The 18,060-nt window shown below is 26.5% G+C and overlaps 1 protein-coding gene across 1 annotated transcript in view; it reads right to left on the bottom strand.

Moving 5' to 3' along the window:
* The window catches only part of LOC100215156 (large proline-rich protein BAG6), a 62,945-nt gene extending 56,954 nt beyond the window's left edge, over nucleotides 1-5,991 (bottom strand). The window contains exons 1-3 of the mRNA XM_065791525.1: nucleotides 5,897-5,991; nucleotides 2,907-2,985; nucleotides 2,606-2,647 (exon numbers count right to left, since the gene is read on the bottom strand). Of these exons, the coding sequence (XP_065647597.1) occupies nucleotides 2,606-2,647; nucleotides 2,907-2,969 (105 nt within the window). The 5' untranslated portion in view covers nucleotides 2,970-2,985; nucleotides 5,897-5,991. The remainder of the gene's footprint in view (nucleotides 1-2,605; nucleotides 2,648-2,906; nucleotides 2,986-5,896) is intronic.
* Between the last annotated feature and the right edge of the window lie 12,069 nt (nucleotides 5,992-18,060).

The following is an 18,060-nucleotide window of genomic DNA, read 5'->3' as shown; positions in this document are numbered from 1 at the left end:
GTTCAAAGAAGAATCGGAGAAGCCTATCAGCCCGAGTGTTTAAACCCTAAAAATAAACATGGAGGAGGCTCTATACAAGTTTGGGGCTGTTTATCTTCATCTGGAGTAGATGATTTGATCAAAATAGAGGGGCGACTCACTGGGGAACGTTATGTGGATATCCTAAGGCACCATGCTGTATCTTCCGGAATGAAACTAATAAGTCATAACTTTATTCTGCAGCAGGACAATGTCCCAAAACATTGTTCCCGAGTGACAAAAAATTATTTAAATAAAATGGCAGAGGAAGGAGTACTGGAATTGACCTGGCCTCCCCAGAGTTCAGTTTTAAATATAATTGAGCATATTTGGGATTACCTGGACAGAAAGAAGGTCAAACATGCTCCCCAAATGCTGAAGAATGTTTTGAAGTACTTCAAAGAGAGGCATAACATACCCCAGGATTTTGTACTAAATTTTGTACTAAATTTTGACCTAAATTGTATGAGTCTATTCCCCGGCGAATATCGGCTGTGATTAAGGCAAAAGGGGGACATAGTAGATATTAGGAGTTTTTTATGAAGTTTGACATTAAAAAGTTTGTAATTGTTCCATATTTTGTGTGAATGACCTGTGTTTTAATAAGTTTATAATATAGAACTACAAATATAAATACAAGAGAAGAATTCTCCAGGATTTTTTGAAAGAATGTAAGTGGTTTTCTGCCTTGTGGAGGTGAATTACAAAAAGAAAGAAAAAAAGAAAAAGATCAATGAATATAGAATGATGTGTTATAACTTTTTTGGTGTTGATATTATCAAGGCCACATTTCTAGAGCATTAAAAACAAGTATATGAAAAAATAGCCTAAATTTACTTAAATAGATAATTATTAAAGGTACTTAATAATATTTTTTATTTATCTGATAATTTTATTGGATTCATAACCCTTAAAAATAGCCAGTCACGAATTTTTAAGTAAAAAGATCAAATATTTTTAATTATGTAAGAAATTTTTTAGTTATGTGACTTGAAATCTTTAAATAAACAATGCTATTCTGAGGGGACAATATCAGCTAAAAATAAAATGGTCATATTTCAGAATCTTCTTGGAGCTAGATGTTAAAATTTTCAAGTAACTCTTATAGGGTAATTCCATGTCAATTGACCCAGGTCATGTCACCGTACATCTCAGATTTTACACAATTTTACCCTTACTAAGTAATCTCAACTGTGTAAAATCTGAGATGTACGGTGACATGACCTGGGTCAATTGATATGGAATTACTCTGTAGCATTTTTTGATGTTTGAGCTGATTCCAGACATGGAAAAACCATAAATATTTTTGTTTATATTAATGTCAAATAAAGATGCTTTGCAAAAAATTGCAACAATTGGAGTTAAATAAACCCTAAAATTTTAGCCAAACCTGCCCTAAACGCGAGAGCATAGATAATCTTACTACGAAAAAACAGGGAATGTATTTCTGTTGCAACTGTAAAACCAGGAAAGTTGCATACTTTTACATTTTAAAAAGGATAAATATGGCAAAAAAAAAAGGGAAAAACTTTAAAAAAGACATGAGTTTATTGGTAATTTAACTACCAATGATAGTTTAGAAATGTCAGAGCAACAAGCTATTAAATTATTATTTTTTTACTTTTCTTAACTAAATTTATATTCATCAATAAACTTTGAATTTTATACAACAATTTTTTAGCATTCAAATATTATAACCATGTACAGTTTGAACACTCAAATCTAGGGATTTGAGGGGGTTACAAATTTTATAAGGTCATAATTTTATATGATAACAGATTATTGCATGAAATAAATAGTTGTTCAAGTTTTATTTTCTTAAATTTAAGTTTTTCTATACATGTATATTTTTTTATATAGTTAGTTTAGCTTAGTTTTTCCAGTGCAATTTCAAAATGATCACATGTTAAAATTTGTAAACAGAATTCAAATTCTCAAAACAAAGTTTCAGATGTGGTCAGGGATGGCACATCACTGCAGACCATTCTTGACCTTGCATGTATAAGCATTATTGGTAAGGAAGATGGCATGAAATCTCTTTTGCAGTAATTTGTAATAATTCTCTCCCAAATTAATTTTTCCTGGCTTATACAGTTAGAAGTGTTGCTAAAAATTATGACCAATATATTTTTTAACAGCACCTTATTAATTAAAAAATAAAAAATATATTTAAATATGCACAAGGAGACTGTCAAGACAACTTGACAGCCTCTGTATAAATTTTCACTTTAAATTTTGTAAATTTTTTTGCAAAATAAAAACACAATTGACTAAGTAAGCAATAAAAAATTGTAACACATTGTGGGAGTAATGAGGGAGAAATATGCATACACAACATGGAAATTCATTTCTTCACTGAAGGTCATTTATTTTATTCAGAAGACAAAATAAAGTATATAATCAACTAGATGTATATTTATATATAAATATTATTAATTGATAAATATTATTAATTGACAGTCATGATTTATAATCAACTAGGTTTATACTTATATATAAATAGATATTTAATTAAAAGTGTACAAAACACAGACACTATTTTTGTAAAATATTTAAGTATAAGATAAAAAAAATTATTAAGACTTACAACATCTTGACTTATAAGCTCTTTGAAGTCTTTCACAGTTATCTGAAAAAAAAATTTATAGCATAGCAACTTTTGACAGTTTTATCGCAAACATTTATATGTGTGTGTGTGTGTATATATATATATATATATATATATATATATATATATATATATATATATATATATATATATATATATATATATATATATATATATATATATATACATATATATATATATATATATATATATATCTTAATCTTATTTTTTAAAAGAATAGGAGCAATACAATTTAAAATAAAATATAAATTTATCTTACATTTTCATCGTCAAATTCAAAATTATGATTAGTAGAATCTAAGGTCCTTACTGTGACTTTCATAACTTATTTGATTTTTCTATGAAATAATAAATGTCAAATAATCTCTGTTATCTAATTTTAAAATCTAAACTCAAACTTTTATTTTATATATATTTGGTGCATTTTACATATGAGTGTTTAACAAAAATTTGTAAAAATTATAAATTATCATTACACCTTTAGTTAAAAATATACATAATTATAAACATATTTGTAAAATAAGTTTTATTAGAAATAATTTTATATAGCAAAAAATTTTTTTGGACAAGACAACTTTAACCAGTGTAAACATTAAAAATATTACTTATCAATTCATGTATTTGTCATAAAATAACTTTTTTAGATTTATATTTACAGAACTTATATATTATAAGAGTAATGAAAGATTTTGTAGGTATTCTTTGTGTACAAAACATCTTTTTTACATGTTCAGTATTTCTCATCAACTGACCATTAACCGAAGACCTATCTTTTGTTATAACTTTTTTTATTGCAAAAAGTAGCAAAATATTTATGATGCATGGCTATTTACATACATTTAGCAGAGATTTACATAGTCAAATGTTTGGAGGATATTGGAGGATACCTGATCTGATACCTAATAGTAAAGGTTAGTAGCAAAAAAAGTATCGAAAACTGTCTGTTTTCGATGCATAAAAACTAATGATTACACTTATGTTAAATTGTTTTTAAAAGTCTGAGCAAAAAAAACATTGTTAATTAAACTAATATATTTTTAAAATGAAAGTCAATAAAGTTAATTTAAAACAATAGTAGTGTAAGTAAGTTGATAAATAAATAATGCAAAATAGCGTTTTGGAACACATGTCAAATTAACGTGTAAATAACTGCATAAATTAATATTTAATGTTTTTTTAACTAGATATTTCCTCTAATGAGCATGTCTACACCATTATAACAAATTTTCACCGCGCAATGCCGACATTGATTTTTTGGTATTTTGGCACACTTTGTCCCACTGTGCATTCCTTTTAAAGTCTTCAGTTATTTGCACAGACTATTCCTTTTAATGTCTCCAAAAATTATACATGGTATCACAATATTATTTCAAAACAGATGATGTGGGAAATAAATATTTTCAATACTTTAACGCAGTGTTAACAATGAAAATAATAAACAAAATGAGTTAATAATGAGTTTTATTCAATACTTTTCACCTTTTATAAGTTTTGTGATGCTACTGTAACCCCAAGGATATATATATATACATATATATATATATATATATATATATATATATATATATATATATATATATATATATATATATATATATATATTGTTTTTTTTACTAATTTATTATTGCTCTGTTCTTTAAGAACATTGAGCACTCTATATGTAAAACACACTAACATAGTTTACATATATATATATATATATATATATATATATATATATATATATATATATATATATATATATATATATATATATATATATATATATATATATATATATATATATATATATATATATATATATATATATATATATATATATATATATATATATATATATATATATATATATATATATATATATACAACCCGTATATGTTGTCCGAAAGTTTTTTCCATATTTTGTTGACAAAAAGTAAAAATTAAAATGCAAGACCGGAATTATTTTTTTTTATTAATTGATAGACTGCCTGCCCCAACCAAACCCTCAGTCGATGTAGCAACACTCCCTTGCGGGTCAGGCTAAAAGATAGTAGATGTAGCAGCACTCTCTTGCGGGTCAGGCTATTTGTCAGTCGATGTAGCAGTACTCCCTTGCGAGACAGGCTATTTGTCAGTCGATGTAGCAGCACTCCCTTGCGAGTCAGGCTATAAGATAGTCGATGTAGCAACACTCCGCACATGATTTACAGTAAAAAAAAATAAAAATAAAAACGTTTTATTAAAAACATTAAAAATAAAAACATTTTATTAAAAAAAATAAAAACAAAAACATTGTTTATATTGTTAAAAACATTCAGAATGTTTTTAAAACGTTTAAAATGTTTTTGTTAAAACGATTTATTTGTAATTAAATTAATGGTTTTTACTTTCGTCCAACACGCAAATATTGGACGAAAGTCAAAAGTAATTAAAAGTGACGTATGTGTTGGCGTAACAATCACTTTTTTCCTTCCGCTCTTCCCAAAGACAACAAACTATATATATATATATATATATATATATATATATATATATATATATATATATATATATATATATATATATATATATATATATATATAATTTAGTAACATATAAATTATATATATATATATAATTTAGTAACATTTAAAAGATTAAAAAAATCAGTTTTTTTTTAGTTTAAAGATTTTAAACCTTTAAACTAAACAAACCTGATTTTTGTATCATATTTTCACTACCATTATGATAGTATGATATATTTTATTGCTTTAAGTTAAAAAAAAATCAAAATTTAGTCACAGTTAAATTTATATAGTTTATAGCTATTAATAATAATAATTTTATGATTATAATAATAATAATAATAATAATAATAATAATAATAATAATAATAATAATAATAATAATAACAATAATAACAAAAGTAACAATAATAACAATAATAATAGTAATAACAAATTGTTATTGTTATTAACAATAATAAAAATAAAATAAATATATTCAACGTTTGAATATATACTAAAATTCAACTATGTTACCAATGCTTACAAAATATACAAATGGTAAGAAAGGTAGAGATTACATCTACGGCAAAAATATAGGTTATATTTATGATGTAAATATATATAAAATAACAAAGTAATGTAATTAAATTTTTCAGAGCTTAACTGCTACAATTTAATTATCTATTAGAGCGGAAATTATCATTAATCTACTTTATCTGAATGCAAATAATTTTGATGGAAGATTTATACCAAACTAATCAAATAAACTCTCTGTCCAAACCTTGTTTAGGAGGATAAAACTTTAGCAAAACGGTTAATGCATGTTTCCATACCGCAAAGTTAGGTGGTGTCTTTAGGTCCGCAAATTTCTTAAATATTTTGAACATAATTATTTTAAGGATGAATAATTATTTGTTTTGATACACTTACGGTATTTGTTTTTGTATAATTACGGTACAAAAACATTCCCTACGTATATATAGAAATAACATTGTGAAAAAGGTGATTTTCATATTTTTTCATAACTTTGCCTTTAACTTTTGAATGAATAAACTTAAATGTAAATGTTTATTTGGATTTATGAGGAAAAATATCCAATTTGCTGTAATTGTACATTTCAAAGGAGAAAAAAAAAAAAAATGAAAACGGTTATCAGTAATTTAAATTTTTAAAATTTAGTTTATTATTTATTTTTCATAAATTATTCATACATATTGTTCTATTATTTTTTATTACTGTCAGCATAATCCCTTAAATTCCTTAAATAAATTTATTTAAGCATATAGAAATAATAGTAATCAAAACTGTGATAATAAATTTTCTATTTTTCTAGTATTATTAGCAATGTTATTTTCAGCTACTTTTAAGAATTTTCTTTCACTTTAGAACCTATATTTGATGTTCTAATAAGATACCAATCAACCAATTAAAGTGTAAATAAAAATTACAAAAAACTGATATGGTTAATTTAATTGAAAATTTTTTCCCATTTTTTAAATTTTTTTTCAATGTTTTTTTTTCTTATTTATTTATACTAAAAGTTTTTTCTACCAGTATAAAAAAGTTTTAAACTAATATTTTGTCATTTTAATGCAAAGAATGAAAGCAGAAATTAATACTTTTTACTGGTGTCTTCTTTTGCAATAAAAATATCCACTGTTTTTTATGAACAAATTGCGGATGCATAACTTTAATATCAAAAGATATTTCTGTGAAAAGTATTTCACAGAAATATCTTTTGATAAATACTAATAAGAAGTTATTGAAAGTCATCATATTTAATATTAATGTGTGTTGCATGTAAATTGCTTATATTAAAGTTTTTTATAATTTAAAATAAATTCTTTCCTTTATCTATTTATTAGAAATTAGGCTAATGCAAATAACTATAAAGATTCTTTTTTTAAACTTTTTTTGTAAATAATACTTTACAATTTCTTTGTTTCTTTGACTTCAGTAATTTAAAGTAAATATAAAGTGAAAAATTGCATTAAATCATTTAAAGTTTGAACACCAAATTAAATTTGGTAGATATTCAGATTTTTTATTATTTTTCAAACCAAAAAACTTTGTGATGAAATTTTCATTTAACTGTTATTGTTAACTTATTATTTTAACAATGTTATTGTTTTTTGTTTAAATTTCATTTTGATTTCTAATAAAAATAGTGCAAAGGAGGTTTTTTGTTCCGCTAGCTTTTACTACATCCTGTATAACTGAGCATAAAAAAAAAGTCAGCTGTTGATGAATTTTATAAACCCTGTTTATAAAAGTTGAAAAAATGTGAAAATAAAATACTGTTTTCTAGCCTTAACTATAAGTTATGTATAAGCTTTGCTGTTAAGTTTAGTTAAACAAAGCTGTAGAATCTAGATAGAACAATTTAGATCATTATTCCCAAACTAGCTATCATTTAGTTTCATATTTGCAACGTTATCAGAGTTTACAATGGTACACTTTGTTAATTGGTTACTTGTCAATTATATTAAAGAATTCCTAAAATTCTTCAACATATTTACAACATTTGAAAGCCTGTAATGTTAAGTTGAGTTAATCTATTGTACTGCTAATGAATGAAAGGATGCTGTGATTCATCTGCCAGTTCATTTGTTTTGCTACATAGTTCATATTTTTTATTACCAATTTTAAAAAAATTAGTAGGACAGCTATTTAATTCATGTATTCTAGAAAGGTTGGTGTATCTAAGTTTAAGATGCCTAATTAGTCTGTTAAATACTTAGTCTGGAACTAAAAAGTAAGGTTAGATATCTACACATATTATTTCTCTTGAAGCTTTGCCTAATTTTTGTTGTCTTATTTAAGTGAAAAATTAATTTTTCCCTTGGTCTATTTTCTTTTATCACATTTTTATCACAGTCTATACGTTTTGAAGTTGGTACAAAAGCAAGTTTCTTCTGTGTTAATGTTTTTAAAACTTAAACACCTTTTATTTTATTTTAAACTTTTGAATAATTTGCTTTCACATGCCCTCTAATGTAGAAATTTTTTTTTACCAGGTTTTCCTACTTTTGATAATATATATTATGCAATTTTTTTTGGGGCTCAGACTGAATGATAAGTTTTTACTTTTATTTCATCTGGAGAATTTTTAAGGGCTCTTGTTCAATGCATCTATTTTCTCTTTTGAATATAAAATGGTTGAGAAAAGAAGAATAAAATAAACTTAAGATCATTATGAAACTCATTTTTAACGTAAACATGAAAAACTGTAGCTAAACAAAACAAAACATTAGATTATGATCAAGGTTTACTTATATATATATATATATATACATGTAAACATTTTAACATAGACATTTTATAAAAAATTATTATATTAAAAAAAAAATTTTAAAACTTTGAAATTTTTGACCTTCACTAAAATATTATTTATGTTATGCTTGGGGTTTTAAATTTATTTTCCTGACCACAAACCATATCAAATTATGGGTAACTAAATTAAGATTTACCTTTTTAAATATATATATATATATATACATATATATATATATATATATATATATATATATATATATATATATATATATATATATATATATATATATATGCAATTTAGAATTTATCAAATGTATATATATATATATATATATATAATATATATATATATATGCAATTTAGAATTTATCAAATGTATATATATATATATATATATATATATATATATATATATATATATATATATATATATATATATATATATATTTTATTTTTTTTTCCATCACATAGATGCAACTTTTAAATGTTCTTTTTTTTTAAGGATCTCAGCTATCTTAACCTACCGACTTTCACAACAATATGACTTTCTCAACTGTTAGAAATGATTTTGATAGTTGAACCTAGAAATCTGATGTTTAACTATAGAATCATAAACTAAGAGCTAAGTTGAATTCAAAAACATTTTCATGTCTCTATAGCAAAGAAATGCAGCATTATTTGATGGTGAGTTTTGATCAAAAATTCTTATTTTTTATTTTGATAAAAAATATGAAAATTTTTATAAATTATTTATTTGTGGTTGTTTATTTATTCCTTTTTTCTAATGTGTGTAAATTTTATAATTATTTTCATTATTTTATAGTATTATTTATGATGGTATTTTTGTTTATTATTTTTGCCAAGCTGCTATGCATTTTTTACACTCTTTAATTTGCACCTATTAAGGCTGCAAACAAACAGGTTTAAGTTGGTAGTTACTAGAAAATAAAGAATAGTGTTAAATAGTAGGAAAATGGTTGACAGAAAACTTTAAAAGTTGAAGATTGTATGAGTTAACAAAAGCAGATGTTGGGAGAAAGTCCTTAAACTTTGGTGAGCAAAAAAAAAGTTGCGTCCTTGACAATTAGAGTCACTTAGATTAAAGATATTCAGGAAAATCATTAATTTAGATAAAAAAAAAGTACAGGATATATTATATCCCTGTAGTTATTGGAAATGAAGAGGAGTGTTGGCTTTCAAAGATAAATAATTCTGCAATCAGAAAGAAATGATTATATAATTTCAAAAACAATCAGCATGTCTCATTTTATCGAAAGCTTTTGATATGTTAGCAAGTCAGCCATAGAACCAGGCGATTGAAACCCATATTGATTGCCAGAGAGTAAGATATTAGATTTGAGTTAAAATATTAGCTATTGGTTGGTTAAAAACTCAAAGAGCTTATTATAAAAAAGAAAACTTATTGAATGATAGTTGGATAATCTAGTGTTCTCTAGAGTTTGTAAAAAGTATATTCACAGAAGCCATTTTTCGGCAGTCAGGTTAATCAGTTTAATATGAATGACAGAAAAAGGTGTGGACATTAGGTTAAGCAGAAAATTTCTTCGCAAATACTTCTGCCTTATCCCGGGGATAGGTATTAAAAACAGACCTACAAATTAGAGTTAAAATATTAGTCTTACCTTTGTTAATCGCACTGTTGAAGTTTTTCCAAAAGTCTCTAGAACCTAATTTCTGAGATAAGATACAAGATTTTGCATACTGAGAATAATGAAGCTAAGCATCACACTGCACCTTTTTACATTGATTTCTTGTAATAATAAAATACGTTTGTTTTTTAATCGTTTTTTCAAAATCTTTTTCACAAGAAAATTGTTCTTTTGAAAAAGATCTTTTTTTTAAAAAAGATCTTTCTTTTAAAAAAGATCTTTCTTTTAAAAAAAATGATTACAATTAGATGTAACAGCTTCACAAGTAGGTAAAAACCATGGAGAAAAATGAGGCTCGGCTTGCAACTAACAAGAAGAAATAAAAGCTTCCATTGTTGCCTACCTTTCCAATAGTAATCATTTTTGTTACATCATTTTACGAATTTCTGTCATCAAATCTCTTTTTATTAAAGCAAAAAAAGTTTGGATTTCTCGTTTTGATAAAGAATAAGATTTTTGTCAAGATTAAGTAGGTACAAGAAAGAAGTTATTATCTTACTTTCTAACGATCAATATTGTTTCCGGTCTTAAGATTATACTGCTGATTTCTTAAGTTTTGGTAACTTTAATAATCAACTGCTTTTACTATATCTTATATAAAAAAGGTAAGAAAGTTCTGGCTCCAAGTATTCACAAAACTTTTGCTTTGCGCATTAACAAAAATTATTAAAATCTTTTCTCTCCATTTTCTGCATTAAAGTTATCCTAGATAGGCAGCACTCTTCTTTATCCTACCACAAGATTTTATCTTTTAACCGAGAACACCTATAAATACCTCCTATGAACCTTTCTGACCGCTTTATTAAAGTCATCCTCAAAGGGTAACATTCTTCTTCATTTCTTGTAACTTCTGGATACCTCAGGGATCTATCCGTGGTCCTGTTTGTTTCTTATCTACATTAATGGTATTCCTGATTACCTTACTTCTAAAGTGGCTCTATTTGCCGATAACTTAACTTTATACTTCTTGACAAAAAGTAATCTTTTTTCTATTGGTTAAAACAGGTAGCGGATCTTGAATCTGATCTCACTTCTGTATCAGATTGGGGCTTGCAGTTACTTTTTATATTGAAGAATGGGTACCCTCTTACTGAGTCCTATTCTTTACTGAGTTCTCTTCTTTCTTCTTGGATCATCCTTCACTTCTGACCTCTGATAAAAACCGTATATATAATCGGTTGCTAAGTTAGCATCTTCTAATGTTACTTCTCCTTATCGTGCTTGCCATTTTATTACTTCTGATTCCATTCTCTACCTCTACAAATCTCTTATTCGCCTTATTAGAACTCTCTTCCATTTTCATGTTTATCCTATCATGTTTTCTTGCACTTCAACTCAATTCTTTGTTTTCTTGTAACTTCTCACTTAATAGTGGTTAGTTGAAGCCTTGCTGGGAATAAATCTGAACAAAAGAAACATGCTTCATTGCTGCAGTGTTTCTTTATATTTTCTTGAAACACTAATATGGTGCTCAAATAAGTTCTCGACGTTTTGGCACTGGTTGTTCTTTTATGCAAAACTTTGAATACATTTTTTTCTCTTTAAAAATAAGCAATTTAGAGTTCACTTTCATTGATTTCTTGATTCATAAAAGATTTTAAGCAATTCTTCTTGTTAACTGATTTTTTGTTTCCTAATCGTTTTCCTCACTTTTGTAATATTTCTTTACTAAGATGATGTATGATTACCTTATAGTTGTATTTTTTTACCTGCTGTTGACACAAGAGAATGTTTAATGACTACTTTTCTTATCTAGTGTGTCGATTTAAAAAATTAACTTTTAAATAAGAGCTGTAAAATATCTCTTTCTAAATATTCAATCCTAATTGACCTATTTGTCAGGGAGGGCTAGCTAGTTTTATTTCCTCGTTATCCAAACATTTAACAATGTTATCCTCAAGTTCTAATAAATATATATAGTTACAATCTGACTGGGGCAAGTAAAAGACAAAATATCTTTTCATCAAAACTCTTTGTGAGATAGAGAAAAATAAATTTTTACAAGTTATAATATTATACAAAAGAGTGAAATTAAAAAGTTTGAAAAAAAATACTAAAAGTGAATACTAAAAAGTTTGAAGATAAGTGTAAAGTTAGCAAAAAAGAAAAACGTCTTTAAAAAAAAATTACATATCGGGAAAATAAAATTACATATCGGACATATACGTATCGTAATGAAAGGTAAATATAAAAATAAAGCCTTTATATACTAGTAACCACTGGTGACAAAAATTTGGCACAATCTTTGATAAGCTAAAACTTATTGAATTTTTAGTTATCCAGTCCTAATTTTTTAGTTATTTTGTTTATAAAGTGTTACTTATCTTTTACTGAAAGTTTTGTTTACTTAGATTCATTAATAAAAAAGTTATCCAAAAATGAAGTCGACTACATTAATTGAACAAGTGTACAACTATTGTAATTTGCATCCTAACGCTAAAACGAAGAGCACCGTAGAGTATTTTGTTGCCTCTAATCACCCCGAAAGAACCATTAAACGTTATATGGCAAAGTGGAAGAACAATGAGCCAAAGTCTCGTAAGCCTGGATCAGGCAGAAAACCAAAAATTATGACTGCTGGGAAAATCAATCGCCTGAAAGGTCTTTTGAACAACCGGTCTGGAACTTCAACAAGAAAAATAGCAAATAAATTGTGATAAATAAAGTGTGATCATTCCTACATTGTAAAAACAATAAAAAACAAAACAAACATTTGTTATATTAAGAAAAAACAAATCCCTGATCGCACTGAGAAACAGTTAAAGCAGTTGCAACTGAAGTGTGGAAGAATTAGTCGCAAATTCAAAAACCGCGACTATGTCATTGACGATGAGTCTTATTTTACATTTAAAAATACAAATAAAAATTCAAATGTTGGATTTTACTCAGATGACGCAAAAAACGCACCAAAAAATGTAAAATATAAGCGCAAAAGCAAATTTGAAAAAAAAATTCTTGTGTGGATTACCATATCCCCTCGTGGAATGTCGAAACCATTTATTGTTCCTGCGAGACTGGCAATTAACCAAACAGTGTACAAAAATGATTGCATCATCAAACGATTGATTCCTTTTATCAACAAACATCACATTGATGGTAATTATGTATTCTGGCCTGACTTGGGCTCTTCACATTATGCTAGAAGTGTGACCAATTACCTCGATGAGAAAAATATCCGTTATGTAACAAAATTTGATAATCCAGCATGTGTCCCAGAATTACGACCAATTGAAGATTTCTGGTCAATCCTTAAAGGCTACGTGTATGAAAACAATTGGGAAGCTGAAAGTGAAGATCAGCTGCAAAAAAAAATCCATTCTTGTTTAAAAAAAATTGATAAAAATCTTGTACAAGGCATGTGTGATATGATGTGTGATACATGTATACAAAAAAGTTGATGCCGTACGTCGTAATGGCGAGAAATCATTATTGTAGTCTCGAAAATAAAAAACTAATATATTGTTTAATATTCTGTACAATATTTTTTGATCATTAAACTTTTATTTGTACTATTACTGTCTGTGTTTATTTTGTGCCAAATATTTGTCACCAGGGGTTATTATCAGGTTTTTAATCTTAAGTGGAATTGAGTTTGGTAATATTTGTTTTTAAAAGCTTTATTTTAAAAGAAGCCATTTTAAGACTTTAGGGGTTATATAAGGTTTTTGTTTTGCTGCTAAGGCGTTGCTAAGTCTCAAACACATGAAAAATGCAATTTTTAAATACTTTATATTATCAAATAATACAATAGTAGAAATGGTTATATCAAATGAAAGAGGATAACAATCGAAAAAAAATGAGTCCAAAAACTAAATATTGATATTCTACAAAATAGAGTGCTCAATGTTCTTAAAAGAACAAAGCAATTATAAATTAGTAGAAAATCACTTAACTAAATTTTTTTACATTTAACACTGAGTTTCATCAAGAAAGACTCATCAGAAATGATGAGTCTTTATTGATGAAATTGTTAATAAAAATAAAATGTTAAATAAAAAAAATTTTGTTGGGTGATTATCTACTAATTTATATATATGTATATATATATATATATATTTGTGCAATTTCTAAAGCGGCAATGAAATTGGTCCACCCAAAAAGTCTTCAAGCACCTCCGATGTTTTTTTTTTTCTGGCTACGGGACTGCAAAAGCCTCAAACAAAACTCAGCTGTTGCACGGATCAAAATTCGTTCCTATAGAGTGTATTTAATTATTATTATTATTTCATTTATTTAACACCATATTTTAATTCATTAATTAATTTACAATGTGATATAGTAATTTACATATTAGTAATTTACAAGGTAAAAAGAAAAATAAGAAAGTTTTTTCTCGTGATTTTCACTTAACAATTTTTTCCTCAAGAATTTGTTTAAAAATTCCTCTTTGTTCTTTTGCATTCCAGCACTCTATTGCATACTTCAAAGTTTGTTCAACTTCTGAAAATGGATATCGCCAACAAACGAATGTTGAAATAAAGGGTGTTTCAGCTGTGAAAAGAAAATGTCTGCAGTTGTTTTATTATTAAGAAGACGATGGAACAGGTTTAATTTAATTTGTTAAATAAATTTTTCACTTAGCTCCATACCATAATTTTAATTTTATTTTTATTTATATATATAGGAAATAGAACTTGGGTGAGCAAACCGGATTCTAGATTAAATAAGAGTTTGAACAACAGCTCTAAAGTTTGAGAATTTTTCATCAACATTTTTATAAATGAGTGAAGCAAAAATTGAATGTTTAGTATCCCATGTGAATCCCAGATGTCTAAGTTTATTCTGAAGATTTTTTTTATTACTAGAAATCGTTATCGTATTGGTTTGTATTTGTGCTTTACATGAAATCAAGAACTCAGTTTTTACGGCATTTATTTTAATACAATTTAAATTACAGTAAATATCTGTAATTTTTGATACAATTTAAATTACTGTAAAAAACTGACAAAATATTTCAATAGCCGATAAGCGTGGTTGTTAAGCTTTTAGCGTTTTTTAAAAATCAACAAACTTAAAGTAGTAATTAATAAGTTCAATCAACTCATTTGAATCTGCAAAGTAGTTATTAATAAGTCCAACCAACTCATCTGAATCTGGATTTAACTGAAATAGCAATAACTTTAATCAACTCAAAGTCCAAGCAACTCTACTGAAACAAGAACTTCACTTTTTTGGCCGGGTAATAAAAAAAAAGCAATTGTCTTTGCTCAGCGTTTTTAGAGTAATTTTCGGCTTTACGTGAATAAAAATTTAAGGAAAATTGCTGATATTTTCTTTTTACGTAAAGCTGACCAATTATTGAGTAAAAGCAACTGCTTTTTTTTTATTTACCCGGCCAATTGCTTGTTATAAATATGTTGGTCTGGGGTTAACTTTGCATTCTTAACTATAGTATTTGGGAGGGCATGTTTTTTTTTTTATGACGATTATAAACAACACACTGATCAATTGGAAGTTTAACAATTCCCTAAACTGTAGCATCATCTATGACAAGAGGTTTCATAAATAAAATCAATTACTGTATTAAAAATAAAGCATATTTCTGTAGGCTTTCTTCCAAATAAAGAAACCATATCCATGTATCTACATGTAAAAGCAAGTCGTTTTAGTAAAGTGAAAAGTTTTTCTAGACCACTGCATGTAGTTTTCTGTGCGTTTACAATTTTCTCTGAGATGCCTAAAACAACATCAATGGTGACGAGGTCTTTTTTTTTTTAAACAATTTTACATTGTGCATCATTATACCAAGTATTTATATCATATTTGCATCATGGATATGATTCATGGGAATTCATTCGTTTGACTCAATTAAAAGTAAAAACTCATAAACATCTGCTAAATCTTTAGCGTAGCCTAAAAAAACTAAATCTCCTACAGATTTTAAGCAGAATACAACCGTCGTTGTTGTTAACGGTTATTAGACACGTGTTGTTTTTTGAAATGGTTTTAGTCAAACGACGTGTTCACGACGAACGCCGTTGTCAAATGTTGCCCGCGTCTCTGCTAAATCTCTCCCTATTTTTTATTAGCCAACTGTTGGAAAATAAAGACATTTTCAATATAGATTATAATTTCCGTTTTTTAAGTTCCTATGAAATTATTGTTACTAAAAAATACATAAATAAATGATTGAAGCCAAAATTGTTAATTTCATAAGCTGTGGCTGTTTAATGAAAAGAGGTTAATTTCTTAAGATGATGCCGCGTAATAAAATCGATTAATTATATAAGCTTTTAATGGCTGCATTTAAATCAAAAGTAATAATTAAAAAAAAAATACTTATGAAAAAGCATGAATCAATAAAACTAGTATGAAATTTAAAAAAATGAACAAACAATTTCATGAATATCTTTTAAGTTACATACGCACCGTTACATAAATAATACGTTAATATAAATTAACTGCAATTAAAAACAGTATGTGAAAAATTCTTTGAAGTTTATATCGTTGTCAAACATCTTCTTAAACATTTATTCTTCATACTGCTTATTTCCCGAAAATAATTTTATGATTAGATTACGATAAGATCTCACACAGCCATTTGTTGTAGATACAAAACATTTAAGTTGAACGACCAAGTAGAAAATTAAAGAATTAGTTAATAAAAAATAATTGAACAAGTTAAAACTATCTATATTGGAAACAAACTTCACTCAAATTCCGATCATTACATTTTATTTAATAATACTCTAAATCATCTGCTTGTGTTTAGAATTAATAAAAATTATACCTTTATCTTTAAAATTCGCAATGCTTTCCGTGTTATCTAAATAAACAAGAAAAAAAAACACCTTGAAAGAAAGAATTTCAAAAACCAAAAGATTATATCGGGGGTATACTGCCAGAATGTCATTACTAAGTCATTTTTTGTTGGTTTTGAGTTAAGTCAACACAAACACTTATTATTATATGCTTTATCACTTCCAAAACGCACCAGACCTTATATTCTATATAGTACCAAGTTATTGATCATTCTCAAATATACAATGGGAATATACACCATGGCATGAAAATTTTTTTTTCATTAAACTGCCAAACAATATCTCATAATTATCTCAAAACAATGAAAAATGACTTGTGCGTTCTGGCAATATACCCTCGACTGGTAATATTACCAGTATAAAAATACTACAACTCACAAACAAGTTGTCAGAAAGTTTCTGTCTGGAAGGTATTTGTTTTAAAGCACATGAACCACGTCAAGGTTCCTTCCTATTCACATGTACGCTTTTTTTTATGCAGAACGATTGAAAGCATATGACAGAAAAATACACAATCAATTAGCAAACTGCTTTTTCTTGCACATTCTCATTTCTATTAATAAAACTGAACATAAAAGAACAGGGGGAGCGTAATAAAAATGGACTCTAAAAAAAAAAATCTAAAAAAGTAAGCATAAACTTTTAAACATTAGAAGTTAAAAAAAAAATTTCGGAAATGATAATAAACTTTAGATGGCAATCTCCTTGGAAGGATAATTCTTATATCTTCTATGGATTTTTGTTGTCATTATTAGACTGGTTCTTCTAATAATGCCCTTAATCTTTCAGACTTATTTGAAAAACGCATTGAAAATGTAGTTGGAACAAGCTCCTAATCTTTTGCCTTAATAACCTCAAAGACGTTAAGTCTATTACTCTTATCTACAATCATGCTTGATGCTTAGGAGAGCTACTATTTCTTGTTCAGTCAAAAAAAACTTGAGACCACCTAACTCATCATTTTGCAAAGTCGCATCCTTTTACTGTAACTGTTCTTTCACTGCTATAACACAAACATAAGACATAAAAACAATGCATAAAGTATTCAGTTGAAAACTAATACTTTATGCATTTTTTGTATCTGCTACAGCATGGGGCTCACAGTGGCTGGTGAACTTTAATACAGATAAAACTTAATTTTTTTCAGCCAATCGTTATCGCAATAATTTAGATCTTCCTAGATTTATGAACGGTGATGTACTCGATGAGTCATCTACTCTTCATTTTCTAGGGTTAAC

Source organism: Hydra vulgaris, chromosome 02 (genome assembly GCF_038396675.1).
Source record: "Hydra vulgaris chromosome 02, alternate assembly HydraT2T_AEP".
Lineage (NCBI taxonomy): Eukaryota > Metazoa > Cnidaria > Hydrozoa > Anthoathecata > Hydridae > Hydra > Hydra vulgaris.
This window is presented reverse-complemented; position numbering and strand designations above follow the sequence as displayed.